This window comes from Pseudophryne corroboree, chromosome 1, assembly GCF_028390025.1.
Source record: "Pseudophryne corroboree isolate aPseCor3 chromosome 1, aPseCor3.hap2, whole genome shotgun sequence".
Taxonomy (NCBI): domain Eukaryota; kingdom Metazoa; phylum Chordata; class Amphibia; order Anura; family Myobatrachidae; genus Pseudophryne; species Pseudophryne corroboree.
In genome coordinates, this window is record NC_086444.1 from 433371322 (window position 1) to 433392032 (window position 20711).

The following is a 20711-nucleotide window of genomic DNA, read 5'->3' on the forward strand; positions in this document are numbered from 1 at the left end:
GGGTCCGGGTGCTGTGGCCATAGAGGCTATGCTACTGCATGCCCGCACGCCCCCCCCCCCACCTTCCCCCCCGAGGCAGGCCAGAAGTCTCCAGCCTCTGCCTCCGCAGCCGTCCGCACAGCTCAGAGAGCAGTGCTCTGCGTACGGCAGCGGCGCTGTCACTGTGTGACAGCGGCTGCTGATGACAGAGGGTGTCAGGCCAGCATGGCACCGCTGGGCGGCGCCCCCTCCTTGGCAGGCGCCCCTGGCGAGTGCCATCCTGGCCAATGCGTAGATACGCCCCTGGGTGTGATTGGCCCCTGCGAAACCCTGCCTCACTCTACAGGGCAGTGCTGCAGCAGTCCCCAACCATGAGAAGTGAGGCAGTGCTGTTGCTGCCTCACGTCTCGTTTCTCCCTTCAGTTCCAGGGAGATACGTACATCTGGAGAGTTGTAGCTAAATAAATGATTACTTTAATACAAAGAAGATGTTTATAAGTTATAAATATCATCTTTGTATTATTCTAATCATTTTAATAGTTAAAACTCTGGAGTATTGACAGGGAGTATGACAGTTGAGGCTCTAACTCCCCTGCCTCCCCTGACTGCACGTCCCTGATTCTCCCTCTTGGGGTGTCCACGACACCCCTGGAGGGAGTACAAATAGCAGCGACACTGTGCCCACAGCGTGGCAAGCATAGCGAGCCTGCAAGGGGCTCTTTTGCGCTCGCCCCGCTGCCGGCATTCTGGCTCGACCGCCGGTCTACCATAGTAGACCCATGGTGCATACAGTGGCATAACTGTCCTGGGTGCAGGAGATGTTTCTGCTATGGGGCCCAGTCTGCCTCAAGGGCCCGCCGCTCCCCTGCACCCAGTCATGCACGGAGTGCTAACACCAGCACAGCGAGCAGCACGGCCTGGGACATGCTGAGGAGTCTGAGCATGGAGGGGGCTTTGGTCAGGGAGACTCTGGTTATTCTCATCCTCAACCAGCGTGGAGAAAGAGACAGAGAGCTGGCTAGGCACAGGGAAGAGAAGCGGTGAGAGGGCTCAACCTGCTGGAGACATTCGGTGTGTGCCAAATGAACATTCAGAGCCAGAGTTCCCATCTGATGCCCTGACTACCCTCCCTGTTCCTGCAGTGCCTGCCCACCTCGTTACCTCACCATGCTGATGGCCAGACCCCCGCCCACTGGGACCACCATGCAGGGTGAGTACTGTGACCCCCCCAAACATGTACTGTAACCCTCTACCCCACAATACACCATGTAGGGTGAGTACTGACACCCCCAATGTATGAGTACTTCGACCCCCCACTATACAGCATACACTGTACACGCTGACTCTCCTCCTTCAATATGTGCTCTGACCCCCTCCCTACATTCAGCATCCACAGCAGCACCGATGGTGTAATGGTTGTGGGGGGGGGGGCAAACGCAGGATTTCTAAAGGGGGGTTTCCACTCCAGATACAGTGTGTGATTATATATATATATATATATATATACATACACACACACACAGGATCCCGGCACCTGCGCTTTAAGTATCCTAACCCCTAACCCTCCCTTCCTGTATACTGACCCTAACCCCAATCCCCCTAACCCCCGCAGCCTAACCCTAACCATTGGTGCCTAAACCTAACCACCCTTTCTTTCAGCCTAAACCTAACCTCCCCCGCCTAACACTAAGGAGCCCGGCAAATTTATGTTCGGGATACCAGCAGTTGGGATTCTGGCCCCTGATTTTTGATCTATGTTGGGATCTTGGTGTCGGTATTCTGACTTCCGGCATCCTAATGCAAGTATGCTGAACGTATCATATATATATATATATATATACTGCCTGACGATGGGTAATAAACCAGAAACGTTACAAATCAAGGATGCTATTTGATTATTTTTTTTCTTGAAAATCCACTGAGTTCCATACTACACAGCTCTCATATGGCTTCTGGCACCGTGGCTGAGTACCATACAAGGATTGGGAGTGCCTACCTATATATATATATACATACACACACACACATATATATATTTACAAAAAAACCTGGCGAGAGTGGCGCAGACCGCTGAAACGTTAACTTCACCTTTGGTGTGATCTTGAATTATTGAGCCGTGAGTGCCACGTCTTCCTGTTCTATACAGTCTACATTACAGAGGCACCGGCCTGTGTGCCATTCAGCTTTTGGGAGTGCCTAACCTGCTGCTTTGTATATATATATATACACACACACACACACACATATATATATATATATATATATAGATAGATAGATATACACACATACATATGTATGTATATGTGTGTATATATATATATATACACACACACACACACACACACACACACACATATATATATATATATACAAACAATCAAAATCAGAGGCGGCACTCGGAGTCTTTGAAAGCAGTGAAAAAGCTGTATTAGTGAGGTCAACGTTTCAGGACAACGTTTCAGGACAAACACATAGTGACAATGGTGAGCAATAAATACACACTTACCCCCCTCCTCTTTCTGATGTCCCCGCCAGCGTCCACCGCAGACACGCCGCCGCACTTCCTGTCCAGTGTTCTGCATGTTCCGTCTATACCGGAAGTGACGTATCGTTATGGGCCGCGTGACCATGGCAACGCTGGAGGGGAAGGAGAAAGAGTGAACACTTAACCCATAACTTTATATATTAACAAAAACATGCTTCACGTACATATATAAAACCGGTGGCACCTAATGCTTAGGTGCACCGCTATCATCCATTGAATAAATACAAAATACAATTAGTAAAAAAATACAATTAATAAAAAATGTCATTCATCTTAAAACCCGTCTGTGTGTTCACCTTAACCCTTTTAATACCATCTGTGCATAAACTTATCATGTAGTAAGACCCGTACACCAACAAAATAATTATTATTAGATTGATGTCAGGATGAGTGCTTGACTTCAGTGTTATATTTATTTGTGCACAATAAAACCACACCCTTATTACATGTATTAAGATCTAATGATCTAGATGTTTGGCTGCTTATTAGATGTTCTGTTTAGCTTGAGCCTATTCTCCTTTTATCATTCCCTCTCTCCTAATGTGAAACCCTTTTATATATATCCCCAGAACATTTTTTGCTGAGGACATATTTACTGACAATCACTGACACATAATGCCACAACCAGCCCCATTAAGTTCACTGTAACAAGCAGCAGGACAGAGATCTGTTTCTTGGACATTCACATTAAAATCCAAGATAATCAGATCATTACGAGTCTGTACAAGAAACCGACAGACCGGAACACCATGTTAAGGCATGATAGTTTTCACCCTCCAGCGACAATTAAGGGGCTCCCCTACTCCCAGTTCCTACGGGTTTGCAGAGTGAATAGTGACAAGAAGCAGAGAATAGCCCAATTGGATGAGATGGAGCAAAGATTTCTCCAAAGGGGATATCCCAGAAAATTATTACGGGCAGCCAGGGAAAAAGCCATGGATAAAAAGAGAGAAGAGCTACTGCAACCAGCTGCAGCAAGGGATATGACCAAGGTCATTCCATGGGTTAACGAATTCTCCACCAGGAGTGCTGTCGTTAAAAAGAAAGTGCGGAAGTTGTGGCCCATTGTCACTTCTGACCCAGATTTAAAAATCTTCAAAGATAAAAGACTGATGCCAAGCCACAAAAGAGGCAAAAGCATCAGAGATATTGTGGTAAAGACGGACATGTCCAAATTAAAAGCACCCCCGGTAAAGAATTTTTTATCACACAAGAATGGTTGCTACAAGTGCACAGGTTGCACCACGTGTTCTCACATGTCACCTGGAGACAATATTGTCCACCCATATACAAGGAAAAAATTCCCTATCAGGTGGTTGTTAACTTGTAGCACCAAATTCGTGGTATACGCCATTATGTGCCCGTGCGGGCGCTACTACATTGGCAAAACTGAGTGCCAGTTCAAGACAAGAATGGCACAGCACAGGCAGGCAATACGCAATGCTCTGGCCACTGGCAGTGGAGATCAGCCTGTGGCCAGACACTTTTTGGAAAACAGACATGGCATGGCAACATTTAAACACAGGATCATTGATCACGTGCCAATTTTGCCCAGAGGTGGTAACCGAGGACAACAGTTATTACGACTAGAGTCCAGGTCGATCCACAGGTTAAATACCTTGAAACCGGGAGGGCTGAACGATAGTCTGGGCCTAATTAACTTTCTGTGAGATTAGTAATTAATATAATGTAATAGAAGTGATTGTCAGTAAATATGTCCTCAGCAAAAATGTTCTGGGGATATATATAAAAGGGTTTCACATTAGGAGAGAGGGAATGATAAAAGGAGAATAGGCTCAAGCTAAACAGAACATCTAATGAGCAGCCAAACATCTAGATCATTAGATCTTAATACATGTAATAAGGGTGTGGTTTTATTGTGCACAAATAAATATAACACTGAAGTCAAGCACTCATCCTGACATCAATCTAATAATAATTATTTTGTTGGTGTACGGGTCTTACTACATGATAAGTTTATGCACAGATGGTATTAAAAGGGTTAAGGTGAACACACAGACGGGTTTTAAAAGATGAATGACATTTTTTATTAATTGTATTTTTTTATTAATTGTATTTTGTATTTATTCAATGGATGATAGCGGTGCAGCTAAGCATTAGGTGCCACCGGTTTTATATATGTACGTGAAGCATGTTTTTGTTAATATATAAAGTTATGGGTTAAGTGTTCACTCTTTCTCCTTCCCCTCCAGCGTTGCCATGGTCACGCGGCCCATAACGATACGTCACTTACGGTATAGACGGAACATGCAGAACACTGGACAGGAAGTACGGCGGCGTGTCTGCGGTGGACGCTGGCGGGGACATCAGAAAGAGGAGGGGGGTAAGTGTGTATTTATTGCTCACCATTGTCACTGTGTGTTTGTCCTGAAGACGGGGAGGTGGTCCCCGAAACGTTGACCTCACTAATACAGCTTTTTCACTGCTTTCAAAGACTCCGAGTGCCGCCTCTGATTTTGATTGTTTGTACATGTCAGGGAGAGGATCCCTGGGGAGGGCACCGGAGCGAGGTACACCCTGAGGGGGAGGACTGGAGTGCCGGAGTCCATTTGCGATATATATATATACATATATATATATATATATATATATATATATATATATATTACATACACACACTACTGGCAGCACTCCAATAGCTTTTCAGTCAGTGATTGTAATTGATACATTAAGTGACAGTTTACTTTCTCTTTATGTGTAACTACATACAGACTCACATATGTATGAACACATGCACCGGCACCCTTAGGCATCTGCGCTCCCACCGCTGCCAGTGACTGCCGTCCCTGCCGCCTGACACTGCTGCCAATGTCCCGCAGCTCCCGCTGCTGATGGTGCCTGCCTCTCATGATGCTTTCTTCACTGCTGCGGTCCCGCTGCTGGCGCCTGCTATCCTCCGCCGATGCCGCGACTGCCGAAATCATGCAGCACCTCTCTCTGCTGAATGACCGTCTCCCCTGCCAGTGCCGAGTCCCTGCAGCTGAAGCGCCCGCCGCTAATGAGTGCTGCAGTGCCTCTCGGCCAGAGGAGCAGCCCGCGCAATGTGTGAAGAGCTCTGCTGCCTGTGTCTATCAAAAAAAAAACTTGGTCTGTCAGGGGGGTTTCTGGGTACTCAGAAACCCCCCCTGCGTGCGCCACTGGGGGGGAGGTGGAGGGGGGAGGGGGCTTTTCATGATTTTGCTATGTGCCCACAAAGTTCTATTTATGCCCTTGGGTGTATATATGTCGATTGGGGGTTATATGTGTATATGCAGGAGGTTATGTTTATATACAGGAGGGGTGTACTGTATATACACAGTTTATTAGGGAAAGGGGGATATGTGTGTGTGTGTGTGTGTGTATGTATGTATGTATATATATATATATATATATATATATAGTATGTATACACAGTATATTGGTGGTGCGGGGGAATATGCATGGACCCCAGCCCGTTGGGGAAAGGCAATAATTCATGACACAGGACTTGTGTAATGAATGATTGCCAGGGCCGGCTCTACCATTAGGCAGCTTTAGGCGGCTGCCTAGGGGCGCCACTGTTCATCTAGCAAAAAACTAAAGGATGTCTCTGTATGCGGCCTACTCCTTTTACACTGCACTGGCTGCTGCTGCTGGTCTAATCAGGTGCAGCTACCACTATCAGGCTGTACCACATAAAGCCTCAGCGCTTCCTCTGTGCTGACATGAGTAACATCAAGTCATGTGAAGGCACATAGGAGGCGGATGTCACTATGGATCCCGAGGGGCGCCCCCACGGCCGCTCCTCATAGCCCTGATGCACTTCCTGCAGGGGGGTTGTAGGTTAGGGGGCACCAGGTTGAAGCTTTGCCTAGGGTGCATAGAGACCTTGCACCGGCCCTGATGATTGCCTTTCCCCAGGTGACAAAAATCCTAGTTTCAGCCCTGCTTGTAGGTTTGAGCTTCCATGGAATCATTAGCCACAAAAATGCTGACACTATCTTCTAGACTCATAAAGAACCACCCAGTTGTTACACTTTCTGTGCTTGTATGTAACAGAGCTTTATTCTCTCACTCCAGATCTGCTGACAGTGATCCTGACCTTTCACAATCCTGATTTTGTGCTAGGTCACAACTCCTCCTTTGCTACTTTGGGTCGTATCCTATTACAAGAGATTAAACATTAGGTGTGAAAAACGTCAATTTTCGCACTTTTTTCCGATGTTTCACCAATGTTTTTTTACAGGCTATCCAATTAGAATTGCCTGTAAATAAAATAGCTTTCCTCACAAAAACACACGGGTTCAGTGAAACCTGTGTGTTTTCGTGAGAAACAGCCCCGTTTTGTTGTTTCCAGGATTTGATTTTGCATGCCCAAACAGGTGAAACAAAATCCCTGATAACCGTGATGACCTGCAATGTTCCTGCAGTGTTGCAGTGTTTGGCGGGGAATCCGGGGGAGCACCGTGACCCACATCGCCCCTCTTCCCCCACCCTGGCAGCTGTCACATGGTGGGGGAGTGGTCATGTGACCGGGGGGAGCCGGAGGTGGAGCGGTGGAGCTGTCAGGAGCCGGCACCAGGTGCAGTGCGGAAAAACCCTGATAAGCTGCAGCTCGTCCCGGCATATCGGGGCTAATTGGATAACCATGGGCGATATCATTACCCGCGGTAATGTACTGTACTGTACTGTGGGTAATTGGATATCCCCCATTTGTGTCTGCCGAAAAGTAACAGATTTCCCAATGATTTTTGCCATTCAATGTAATTTCCAATTTATCTGATCTCTGAACTTTACAGAATATCCCAGACAAAACAATTTTTAGCAGTTTTTGCATCTGAGACACTTCCATGTTGTGAGACTCATGTCACCATTTAAATCACTTTGCATAAGTCATGCCTCTACAAAATGACTAGGGGGAGATGTATAAAGCTTCCTAAAGAATGGAGAAATGAACATGTGAAGATGTTGCCCATAGTAACCAATCATTATCTAGCTAACATTTACCAAATAAATTCTGTAAAATGATAGGCAGAAATTGTTTGGTTCCTACGGATACATCTCCCAGTTAGTCTCCATGCTCTATGCTGAGCTCTGTCTTTTTAAAACTTCAACTAAAGTCCCTCAGGATCTTGCACTGTAGATTGACACTGGGGAGTCATAGAGAGGGGGAACTAGTCTAAAATATGGGCACATATTTCACCCAGTTCTATCTGTGTTAACAAGAATGCCTTAAAATGCTATACTTTTATGTTCCCTGTGCTAGAAGCACTGGTAAAGTGATAAACGGGAGATATGTTTGTTCGACATTTCTGGCCTATGAATTTTAAACCCCCAGAAAATGTCTGTTCTGCTATCAAATTGAGCAGCGTTTGACCATTTAGTAAAAGCTGGATAATGGGTCCTGGGGGTATGGATGTGAGATAGAAGGGAGGGCTCCACCCATAAAGCCCATTTCAGATTTTTAGGCCTTCAGCCTGAGAGCAGGCTAATTAGTGCCTGCACCTGTAAGAGGCTGATATAAGATGTGTCAGGGCTTGGCTCAGGGTTTCACTGCCTGGGGAAACAGGCAGCAGGCCTGTTATGAGACACTGCGATTTACCTACTGTAAGTGCTGTGCATATGCATGTGTTGTGTAGGGGCATTAGGTCCCACTACTTTAAAAGATGAAATCTATTATGTTTAGTTAGTGCCTAGATTGGCTAGGATTTATTTTTATATTTTGTTTTTGTACTGCACAATAAAACTAGCTACGGCTAGACTGCATGAAAACCCTGGACTGGCGTGCTGTTTTCCTGGCTGCTGTGTGTTTGGAGGTGCTCATCTACCCCAAGAGAGAGCAGCCCTATCCTGATCTCCTCACATCCCATTATTTTAAATAGCATTTTCCCAGTTGCATCTGAAGGATAGTAGAGGGGCTATGCATCGGACGTCATTTTTCTCATCATACAGTATGTCTGAAGCAATGGGAGTTTTGGAAAGCACTGAAAGATTTAAGTTATGCTACTATACAATTTTGATCTCCTACATACAACCAAGTTCTATCTACTCACCCAGTCTTCTGTGGGTACAATAAAGTATCAGATAGAGTTTATGCATCACCCTATACCTGCCGCAATCTGCCTGCTGGTGGTGACTGGAAGTCACCAGTTGTATCATCCATTGCAGTAGTGGCAGTGGTGAATTTCCCACTAGGCGTGTGGGCACTTGCCTAGGGGCGGCACTTGTTTCGGGGCGGCACTTGTGTGCTTGTGTTGGTACTGTCGCCCAGAATGTACCAGTAACTCCAAAATAATTCCACTGTACTGTACTATATGCCATCTAGAATGGAGTGTAAAGAGGTAGGACATGCACATACTGCCCCTGTAAGCTGTCCTACTGAGTAAATATGTATACATAATAATAATAAAAGAAAAAGAAAAAAAAAGGTCATAGTTACTGGCTTTTTAATTATTCTATTAAACTGGCTATCATCAAATGAGGGCTTATAACCAATCAACAAAAATAATAAAATTAGGCAGGCGGGGGGAGGCCGTTACTGTTCTGCCTAGGGGCACCATCACCCATAAATCTGCTCCTGTGTAGTGGTAAAGAAAAGTATGTGTACAGAATGCTTTAGGATTAAGCCTTAATCATCAGCGTCCCGTCCATTTAAGGAATCAAGGGCCCGATTCAGACCTGATCACAGCTGTGCGTTTTTTTCACACAGTGGGCGATCTGCAATTAGCTGCGCATGCGTATGCACCGCAATGCGCACACGCGTCGGCAAACAACAACAGGTATCGTCGGTCAGCAACATCAGCAAAAATTCTAATTGCACAGCCATTCACATGCCTATTGACAGGAAGAGGCCGTTTGTGGGTGGTAACTGACAGTTTTCTGGGAGTGTCAGGGAAAACGCAGGCATTCCCAAGCGTTTTCAGGGAGGGTGTATGACGTCAGCCTCATTCTGACCGCACTGTAGGAGTGAGTCCTGTGCTGCGCAGAGACTGCACACAAAGGGGAAATCATTCAGTGGTGAGTGTCTGTGTGTGGTGGCTCTTGATGCACTAACTCCAGCCTCAGTCCACTCCTTGGGAAGCTCCCCCACACTCGCCTGACCTGAACCCCATAAAGCAGCCTTTTTCAACAGGTGTGCCGCAGCACACTGGTGTGCCGCGAGCAGTTGCCAGGTATGCCGCCATCGCTGCCCGCCAGAGATGCCCACCGCCGCCACACAGACCCGCTGCCACACAGACACGCCGCAGCACCCAGCTAGATATGCCTGCTCGCGGGGCAACGCTGCACTTTTGCAACAACCGGCCCGTGACCTATGGTGACTCATAGGTCACGCACCACAAGTCGTGTTCCCCCCGTCTGCAGTGCACACTCACTCACTACTGCTCCTCCATGCTGCCTCGTCCCAGCGCTTCTCACTTCTCCCCACTGATAGGGAAAGATTTAAGGTTACAAATATATATATATATATATATATATTATATATGAGGAATTACTATGGTGGGGGGCAGGTGTGTGGAATTACTGTAGGGGGGCAGGTGTGTGGAATTACTATAGGGGGGCAGGTGTGTGGAATTACTGTAGGGGGGCAGATGTGTGGAATTAATATAGGGAGGCAGGTGTGTGGAATTACAATTGGGGGGCATTAAATGTATAATCACTATGGGGGGGTAAGTGTGTGGCATTACTATAGGGGTGCAGGTGTGTGGAATTACAATTGGGGGCATTAAATGTATAATCACTATGGGGGTGGGGTAAGTGTGTGGCATTACTATAGGGGAGCAGGTGTGTGGAATTACAATTGGGGGCATTAAATGTATAATCACTATGGGGGGGTAAGTGTGTGGCATTACTATAGGGGAGCAGGTGTGTGGAATTACAGTGGGGCATGTGTGTATAATTACTATGGGGGGGCAAGTATGTGGCATTACTATGGGGGGGCAGGTGTGTGAAATTACAATGGGGGCATGTGTGTATAATTACTATGGGGGGCAAGTGTGTGGCATTACTATAGGGGAGCAGGTGTGTGGAATTACAATGGGGGCATGTGTGTATAATTACTACGGGGGGGGCAAGTGTGTGGCATTACTAGGGGGGGCAGGTATGTGAAATTACAATGGGGGCATGTGTGTAACTAATTACAATGGGGGCAGGTGTGTGGCATTACTGGGGAGGTAATGAGTGGAATTACTATGGGGGCAGTTGTGTCTTGTGTGGCATTAATATAAATCTGTTTTATTGCAGTGGGAGCCAATGTGTTTTATTACTGCAGGGGTCAAAGCATTTGTTTCATTACTGTGGGGCCAATGTGTTTTATTACTGCGGGGCCAAAAAAACTGATGGTGTGCCTTGGCAATTCTAAAATCTTGTTTACTGTGCCACGAATTTAAAAAGGTTGAAAATCACTGCCATAGAGAATCTATGGGGCATTGCCAAAAGTAAGATGAGAGACATGAGATCGAACAATGCTGAAGAGCTGAAGGCCGCTATTGAAGCATCTTGGTCTTCCATAACACCTCAGCAGTGCCACAGGCTGATAGAATCCATGCCACGCTGCACTGAGGCAGTAATTCATGCAAAAGGGGCACAAACCAAGTACTGAGTACATATGCATGAGTATACTTTTCAGAGGGCCGACATTTCTGTATTTAAGATCCTTTCTCTGACGTCCTAAGTGGATGCTGGGGACTCCGTCAGGACCATGGGGATTAGCGGCTCCACAGGAGACAGGGCACAAAAGTAAAAGCTTTAGGATCAGGTGGTGTGCACTGGCTCCTCCCCCTATGACCCTCCTCCAAGCCTCAGTTAGATTTTTGTGCCCGGCCGAGAAGGGTGCAATCTAGGTGGCTCTCCTAAAGAGCTGCTTAGAGTAAAAGTTTTGTTAGGTTTTTTATTTTCAGTGAGTCCTGCTGGCAACAGGCTCACTGCTACGAGGGACTTAGGGGAGAAGAAGTGAACTCACCTGCGTGCAGGATGGATTGGCTTCTTAGGCTACTGGACACCATTAGCTCCAGAGGGATCGAACACAGGCCCAGCCATGGAGTCCGGTCCCGGAGCCGCGCCGCCGACCCCCTTGCAGATGCCGAAGAGTGAAGAGGTCCAGAAACCGGCGGCAGAAGACTTTTCAGTCTTCATGAGGTAGCGCACAGCACTGCAGCTGTGCGCCATTGTTGTCAGCACACTTCACACCAGCGGTCACTGAGGGTGCAGGGCGCTGGGGGGGGGGCGCCCTGGGCAGCAATGAAATACCTATACTGGCTAAAAGATACATCACATATAGCCCCTGGGGCTATATGGATGTATTTAACCCCTGCCAGGTCTCAGAAAAACGGGAGAAGAAGCCCGCCGAAAAGGGGGCGGAGCCTATTCTCCTCAGCACACAGCGCCATTTTCCCTCACAGAAATGCTGGTGGGAAGGCTCCCAGGCTCTCCCCTGCACTGCACTACAGAAACAGGGTTAAAACAGAGAGGGGGGGCACTTATTTGGCGATATGATTATATATATTAAGATGCTATAAGGGAAAAACACTTATATAAAGGTTGTCCCTGTATAATTATAGCGTTTTGGTGTGTGCTGGCAAACTCTCCCTCTGTCTCCCCAAAGGGCTAGTGGGGTCCTGTCCTCTATCAGAGCATTCCCTGTGTGTGTGCTGTGTGTCGGGACGTGTGTGTCGACATGTATGAGGACGATGTTGGTGAGGAGGCGGAGCAATTGCCTGTAATGGTGATGTCACTCTCTAGGGAGTCGACACCGGAATGGATGGCTTATTTAGGGAATTACGTGATAATGTCAACACGCTGCAAGGTCGGTTGACGACATGAGACGGCCGGCAAACCAATTAGTACCTGTCCAGGCGTCTCAAACACCGTCAGGGGCTTTAAAACGCCCATTTACCTCAGTCGGTCGACACAGACACAGACACGGACACTGACTCCAGTGTCGACGGTGAAGAAACAAACGTATTTTCCATTTGGGCCACACGTTACATGTTAAGGGCAATGAAGGAGGTGTTACATATTTCTGATACTACAAGTACCACAAAAGAGGGTATTATGTGGGGTGTGAAAAAACTACCTGTAGTTTTTCCTGAATCAGATAAATTAAATGAAGTGTGTGATGATGCGTGGGTTTTCCCCGATAGAAAATTATTGGCGTTATACCCTTTCCCGCCAGAAGTTAGGGCGCGTTGGGAAACACCCCTTAGGGTGGATAAGGCGCTCACACGCTTATCAAAACAAGTGGCGTTACCGTCTCCAGATACGGCCGCCCTCAAGGAGCCAGCTGATAGGAGGCTGGAAAATATCCTAAAAAGTATATACACACATACTGGTGTTATACTGCGACCAGCGATCGCCTCAGCCTGGGTGTGCAGCGCTGGGGTGGCTTGGTCGGATTCCCTGACTGAAAATATTGATACCCTTGACAGGGACAGTATTTTATTGACTATAGAGCATTTAAAGGATGCATTTCTATATATGCGAGATGCACAGAGGGATATTTGCACTCTGGCATCAAGAGTAAGTGCGATGTCCATATCTGCCAGAAGATGTTTATGGACACGACAGTGGTCAGGTGATGCAGATTCCAAACGGCACATGGAAGTATTGCCGTATAAAGGGGAGGAGTTATTTGGGGTCGGTCCATCGGACCTGGTGGCCACGGCAACAGCTGGAAAATCCACCTTTTTTACCCCAAGTCACATCTCAGCAGAAAAAGACACCGTCTTTTCAGCCTCAGTCCTTTCGTTCCCATAAGGGCAAGCAGGCAAAAGGCCAGTCATATCTGCCCAGGGATAGAGGAAAGGGAAGAAGACTGCTGCAGGCAGCCCATTCCCAGGAACAGAAGCCCTCCACCACTTTTGCCAAGTCCTCAGCATGACGCTGGGGCCGTACAAGCGGACTCAGCTGCGGTGGGGGGGTCGTCTCAAGAGTTTCAGCGCGCAGTGGGCTCACTCGCAAGTGGACCCCTGGATCCTACAAGTAGTATCCCAGGGGTACAGATTGGAAGTTCGAGACGTCTCCCCCTCGCAGGTTCCTGAAGTCTGCTTTACCAACGTCTCCCTCCGACAGGGAGGCAGTATTGGAAACAATTCACAAGCTGTATTCCCAGCAGGTGATAATCAAAGTACCCCTCCTACAACAAGGAAAGGGGTATTATTCCACACTATATTGTGGTACTGAAGCCAGACGGCTCGGTGAGACCTATTCTAAATCTGAAATATTTGAACACTTACATACAAAGGTTCAAATCAAGATGGAGTCACTCAGAGCAGTGATAGCGAACCAGGAAGAAGGGGACTATATGGTGTCCCTGGACATCAAGGATGCTTACCTCCATGTCCCAATTTGCCCTTCTCACCAAGGGTACCTCAGGTTCGTGGTACAAAACTGTCACTATCAGTTTCAGACGCTGCCGTTTGGATTGTCCACGGCACCCCGGGTCTTTACCAAGGTAATGGCCGAAATGATGATTCTTCTTCAAAGAAAAGGCGTCTTAATTATCCCTTACTTGGACGATCTCCTGATAAGGGCAAGGTCCAGAGAACAGTTGGACGGAGTAGCACTATCTCAAGTAGTTCTACGACAGCACGGGTGGATTCTAAATATTCCAAAATCGCAGCTGTCTCCGACGACACGTCTGCTGTTTCTAGGGATGATTCTGGACACAGTCCAGAAAAAGGTGTTTCTCCCGGAGGAGAAAGCCAGGGAGTTATCCGAGCTAGTCAGGAACCTCCTAAAACCAGGAAAAGTGTCAGTGCATCATTGCACAAGGGTCCTGGGAAAAATGGTGGCTTCTTACGAAGCGATTCCATTGGGCAGATTTAACGCAAGAACTTTTCAGTGGGATCTGCTGGAAAAATGGTCCGGATCGCATTTTCAGATGCATCAGCGGATAACCCTGTCTCCAAGGACAAGGGTGTCTCTTCGGTGGTGGCTGCAGAGTGTTCATCTACTAAAGGGCCACAGATTCGGCATTCAGGACTGGGTCCTGGTGACCACGGATGCCAGCCTGAAAGGCTGGGGAGCAGTCACACAAGGAAAAAATTTCCAGGGAGTGTGATCAAGTCTGGAGACTTCTCTCCACATAAATATACTGGAGCTAAGAGCAATTTACAATGCTCTAAGCTTAGCAAGACCTCTGCTTCAAGGTCAGCCGGTATTGATCCAGTGGGACAACATCACGGCAGTCGCCCACGTAAACAGACTTGGCGGCACAAGAAGCAGGAGGACAATGGCAGAAACTGCAAGGATTCTTCGCTGGGCGGAAAATCATGTGTTAACACTGTCAGCAGTGTTCATTCCGGGAGTGGACAACTGGGAAGCAAACTTCCTCAGCACGACCTCCACCCGGGAGAGTGGGGACTTCATCTGGAAGTCTTCCACATGATTGTGAACCATTGGGAAAGACCAAAGGTGGACATGATGGCGTCCCGCCTGAACAAAAAACTGGACAGGTATTGCGCCAGGTCAAGAGACCCTCAGGCAATAGCTGTGGACGTTCTGGTAACACCGTGGGTGTACCAGTCGGTGTATGTGTTCCCTCCTCTGCTTCTCATACCTAAGGTACTGAGAATTATAAGACGTAGAGGAGTAAGAACTATACTCGTGGCTCCGGATTGGCCAAGAAGGACTTGGTACCCGGAACTTCAAGAGATGCTCACAGAGGACTCATGGCCTCTGCCGCTAAGAAGGGACTTGCTTCAGCAAGTACCATGTCTGTTCCAAGACTTACCGCGGCTGCGTTTGACGGCATGGCGGTTGAACGCCGGATCCTAAGGGAAAAAGGCATTCCGGAAGAGGTCATTCCTACCCTGGTCAAAGCCAGGAAGGAGGTGACCGCACAACATTATCACCACATGTGGCGAAAATATGTTGCGTGGTGTGAGGCCAGGAAGGCCCCACGAAGAAATTTCAACTCGGTCGATTCCAGCATTTCCTGCAAACAGGAGTGTCTATGGGCCTCAAATTGGGGTCCATTAAGGTTCAAATTTCGGCCCTGTCGATTTTCTTCCAGAAAGAATTGGCTTCAGTTCCTGAAGTCCAGAAGTTTGTCAAGGGAGTACTGCATATACAACCCCCTTTTGTGCCTCCAGTGGCACTGTGGGATCTCAACGTAGTTCTGGGATTCCTCAAATCACATTGGTTTAAACCGCTCAAATCTGTGGATTTGAAATATTTCACATGGAAAGTGACCATGATGTTGGCCCTGGCCTCGGCCAGGCGAGTGTCAGAATTGGCGGCTTTGTCTCACAAAAGCCCATATCTGATTGTCCATTCGGACAGGGCAGAGCTGCGGACTCGTCCCCAGTTTCTCCCTAAGGTGGTGTCAGCGTTTCACCTGAACCAGCTTATTGTGGTACCTGCGGCTACTAGGGACTTGGAGGACTCCAAGTTGCTAGATGTTGTCAGGGCCCTGAAAATATAGGTTTCCAGGACGGCTGGAGTCAGGAAAACTGACTTGCTGTTATCCTGTATGCACCCAACAAACTGGGTGCTCTTGCTTCAAAGCAGACGATTGCTAGTTGGATGTGTAGTACAATTCAGCTTGCACATTCTGTGGCAGGCCTGCCACAGCCAAAATATGTAAATGCCCATTCCACAAGGAAGGTGGGCTCATCTTGGGCGGCTGCCCGAGGGGTCTCGGCTTTACAACTTTGCCGAGCTGCTACTTGGTCAGGGGCACACCCTGGCTGAGGAGGACCTGGAGTTCTCTCACTCGGTGCTGCAGAGTCATCCGCACTCTCCCGCCCGTTTGGGAGCTTTGGTATAATCCCCATGGTCCTGACGGAGTCCCCAGCATCCACTTAGGACGTCAGAGAAAATAAGAATTTACTTACCGATAATTCTATTTCTCGTAGTCCGTAGTGGATGCTGGGCGCCCATCCCAAGTGCGGATTGTCTGCAATACTTGTACATAGTTATTGTTACAAAAATCGGGTTATTATTGTTGTGAGTCATCTTTTCAGAGGCTCCGCTGTTATCATGCTGTTAACTGGGTTCAGATCACAGGTTGTACAGTGTGATTGGTGTGGCTGGTATGAGTCTTACCCGGGATTCCAAATCCTTCCTTATTGTGTACGCTCGTCCGGGCACAGTATCCTAACTGAGGCTTGGAGGAGGGTCATAGGGGGAGGAGCCAGTGCACACCACCTGATCCTAAAGCTTTTACTTTTGTGCCCTGTCTCCTGCGGAGCCGCTAATCCCCATGGTCCTGACGGAGTCCCCAGCATCCACTACGGACTACGAGAAATAGAATTATCGGTAAGTAAATTCTTATTTTTTTTATTGATTTTATGTAATATTCTCTGAGATTTTGGATTTAGGGTTCTCTTAAACTGTAAACCACAAACATCAAAACTATAACAAATAAAGGCTTGAAATATCTCACTTTGCATGTAATGAGTCTACAGTATATAATATATTAGTGCACCTTTAAAGTTGAATTACTCAAATAAATGAACTTTTGTTTGATATTCTAATTTTCTACGTTTCACCTGTATATAAAAACAATAAAAGAATAGAAGCATTCTTTTTGTGTTTAGAACGAATATTTATGAGAACATATAGAAAACTATGAAGATAGTGCTTTATGAAAACATATGCTATAGGTCATAGGTTAAATAAATAATGGGTGGCGTATAAGTAACACACACATTTATTTTATATACTGTAGTTGTATAAAGATACTGAAAAAGGACAATAATGTCATATATCAGAGGTTTCCAAACGCAGTCCTCAAGGCACCCCAACAGTCCAGGTTTTAGGTATATCCATGGCTTAGCACAGATGGTTAAATCAAACTGACTAAGGTGCTAATTAAGTCACCTGTGGCCAAGCATGGATACATTTAAAACCAGGACCGTTGGGATGCCTTGGGGACCGCGTTTGGGAACCTCTGTCATACATAATCAATAAAATCATATGAAAGAATGATATTAATAAACGGAGGAATGGTAAACAGTCCCGGGACTATTTGCATATTTTAAATGTATCCTTTAAGTTTTAAATTATTCTAGTTGTAAAAAACAAACTGTCTCATACAAAAATATTTCACCATCAGAAAGTCAACTACAAGTGGCATGTTATAATTGACTGGTGGTGGTGACTGGTACAAGGTGCTGCTAAATACCAGTGAGGTGAGTGAGGTCAATGGTAGGGGAGGCACTGGCTAGCACCAGAGTCAGATTTACACACATGTATTATTTGGTGGTAACGTTTGACTATAAAAATGATTAGAATAATACAAAGTTGATATTTATAAGTTCTAAAGAGAGAGAGGAGGAGGCCCGTGTGTAGTCCCCCTCTAGGCCCCTCTTCTGTAGCTGGCAGAGCAATAGACGGTGGACACAAGGGTCACTAGAGGACCCTAGCGCTGTCTAAGAGTCTAGTGCGCAGGCGCAGGTCTGCGGGAAATGTTACGGAGGCCATTTTCCTAGTGATTACTCTACCTCGTATGCACAAAATATCGGGAAAATAAAAGCAGCTCAATTTTCCCAGTGGGTTCTGCAGCACTGCTGCTACCGACGTGGGACTCTGGAGGGTATGTATTGAAAACATGGGTGCAGGGTGTGTGGTGTGGGCCTTTGGCACCCCACACACTGCACCCATTATAGATACGCCAGTGTTTGTATTATTTGGGTTTAGTATGAAATACCTACAATCAAAATCCCAATGGTCAAAATACCGACAATTGACCGATGGTCAAAATACAGACAAGGTCAAAATACTGACATTTAAGATGTCAGCAGGTCAAAAAGTCGACACAACTTTTTCACTTTTTGTTTGTATGTCGACATAGGTCGATATGGACACCGTATAAGTGTACCGCTGCGCTCGCCATGTTTCGGGCACGGTGCCTCACTACGCTCGGCACACTATTATATTCCACGTCCACTGGGATGGTAAAGTATGAACAAGTCGGTTTCAATGAAAAAATCATGAAAAACTCATGTCGACTTTTTGTTCTGTCGACATTTTAAATGTTGGTAATTTGTACTTGTCGGTATTTAAAATATCTGGATTTTAACCATGTCGGGATTTTGATCTTGTCGGGATTTTGACCATCAGTCAGTGGTTGTTGGTATTTTGACCGTAGGGATTTTGATTGTAGGTAAATTGACCGCATCCCGATTATTATTCTAATCATTTTTACAGGTGAAACACTGGGGTATACAGCATCAATCCGGGGAAGGCCTGTCTGGAGGTGTGGCCTGACAAAGATTGGCAGCGGTGGGCGGAGCATGTCCTGTTGTTGTTCTAATTAGTTTACTAGAAAGTCCTTCAAAATTAAAGTTATATGCATGGAAATACTTGAAATTCCATAGCGAAGCACTGGTATTCAGCTAGTATTTGTACATTTTGGAGGCAGAGAATTGGAAATGTATTTATTTTTATATTTGCACACATTATAAGACACAAAACCTTAAAACATAAATGTAAAATCATGTAACAAAATATTGTAGCAATTGAACAATAATGATGCCCAATCTTTATTCATCAAAGGATACAGAACATTCAATTCAATCAATTCTGAAATAAGCATATTAACTGACGATTTTTTCCCTTCAAAAGCCTTAACAACATTGTTTTTTAAAATTTATTTTATTTAATAAAGTTGAAAAAGTATTTTTTAAATCATTTAAACATTATATTATGCACATCGGCAGAACGGATCTCCTCGTCAAAAACGGGGGGACACGGTGGGACGGTGCAGTCACATGAAATCTGACCATGCCAGTTAAGTGGTTAAAACAAGAATGCCCCCTGTCTGTGGCAGAGTATAATAGGAAGTGTGCAGTGGTGGATAAGTGGCTCCTGAAATCTGCCCTATTCCTCTGCTAGAGACAAGTGTTGCAGAAGTTTGCTTGGCACTGTACATGTCCCCACCTTGATGGTCATGTGTATATGTAGAATATGAGTTTATGGCATGATCACCAGCCACTAGAGTCTAGGTGCAGTGAGAACACATCAGTACAAACTCATGTTGCTGGAGGGGGCACTACCTTTTTAATGTTGAACTTGATGAATGAAACAGTTGCCGTTTTAGACTTTTCTTCCTTAAAACCTCCCATCCGGCGCATAATATTGACAGCGGCCTGTTTCAGTTTAGGGCTCCCAAAAATAAGAACAATTGACTGCGCAGGAGGATAGCTGTAAATTACAATCAAACATGCACACAGTCCTGGGCTGCTTGGAGGGAAGACATCAGTAAACATTAGTATTTCTGATACATAGAAAGAAATATAAATGAAGAGAAGGCAGCTTAGTGTCCTGGCTGCACGTATCCGGCCTTCTGCCCGAGCACTCAGATCTCCCTTCTCGTTTCGGTCTGACTTGTGAGTGTGGGTCACAAGAGACTTGATAATGAGTCCATTGGCAATACCTACCAATACTAATGGAAGGGAACAGCTGATGAGGGTACTGATGACCATGTACACTAAGTTCAGCTCCGGTAAAGAGATTTCTGCAGTCTGATTAATCGTCATATTAAAATCATTATCATATACAATTATGTTCCAGATTACCGGGATACATGTGCCTAGTGATACAAAAACCGAGGCCATGAGCAACTGTGGGATAAATCGGAAGACGGCTAACTTGAGGCGGATAAGGAATGGGTGAGTGAATATAACAATCTGGAAATAATAGTTGATAGACAGACATACAGTGAACCAGAAGCTGGAGAAGATAGACGCATTGAGCACAACTGAGAAAATTATATATACCTCTTTGGAGAAGTAGAGGTTACTGTCGAGTAAGCTGCAAAAATCATTCGCCAGCATTATGAGCTGAAATATGACGTTTGATACACCCATTGTCACCAGGATGAGGTCTGAGGCGCTGATGGACTTACCCTTGATTTTGTCTACGACATTAACTGTGATGATTATTGCGTTGGTGAATAACCCCATTATGGTGCTGACACACAAAATTGTCATGGAAATGAATACAAACGTAGGAATCATCAGAAATAATCAGTAGAATAGAACAGCCATTTCTTAGCTAAGTCCTATATTAGAAATAGGTGAGAGAGAGAGAGAGAGAGTCAGGTCCTCATGTAATAACCTGCAAGATGCAGTTACAGGTATGATTCTACTATGTTACCATATGCTTTAAAGTTCCAATAATGTAAAAATAAAAACCTCATTTGCACCGGCAATTCTAGCAGTGGCGTGCGGTGAGGTCCGTGGCTGGTGAGGCACTATAGCCA

General features: G+C 46.1%; 1 protein-coding gene across 1 annotated transcript; it reads right to left on the reverse strand.

The window, feature by feature from the left end:
- Positions 1-19479: 19479 nt before the first annotated feature.
- Positions 19480-20466, reverse strand: LOC134969103 (taste receptor type 2 member 40-like). The gene has a single exon (XM_063944853.1). It carries the CDS (start codon positions 20464-20466, stop codon positions 19480-19482), a length of 987 nt encoding a protein of 328 aa, XP_063800923.1.
- Between the last annotated feature and the right edge of the window lie 245 nt (positions 20467-20711).

Bases quoted from the DNA above. Each gene is read 5' to 3' on its own strand.
- LOC134969103 (XM_063944853.1), bottom strand. From the start codon at position 20,466: ATGATTCCTACGTTTGTATTCATTTCCATGACAATTTTGTGTGTCAGC.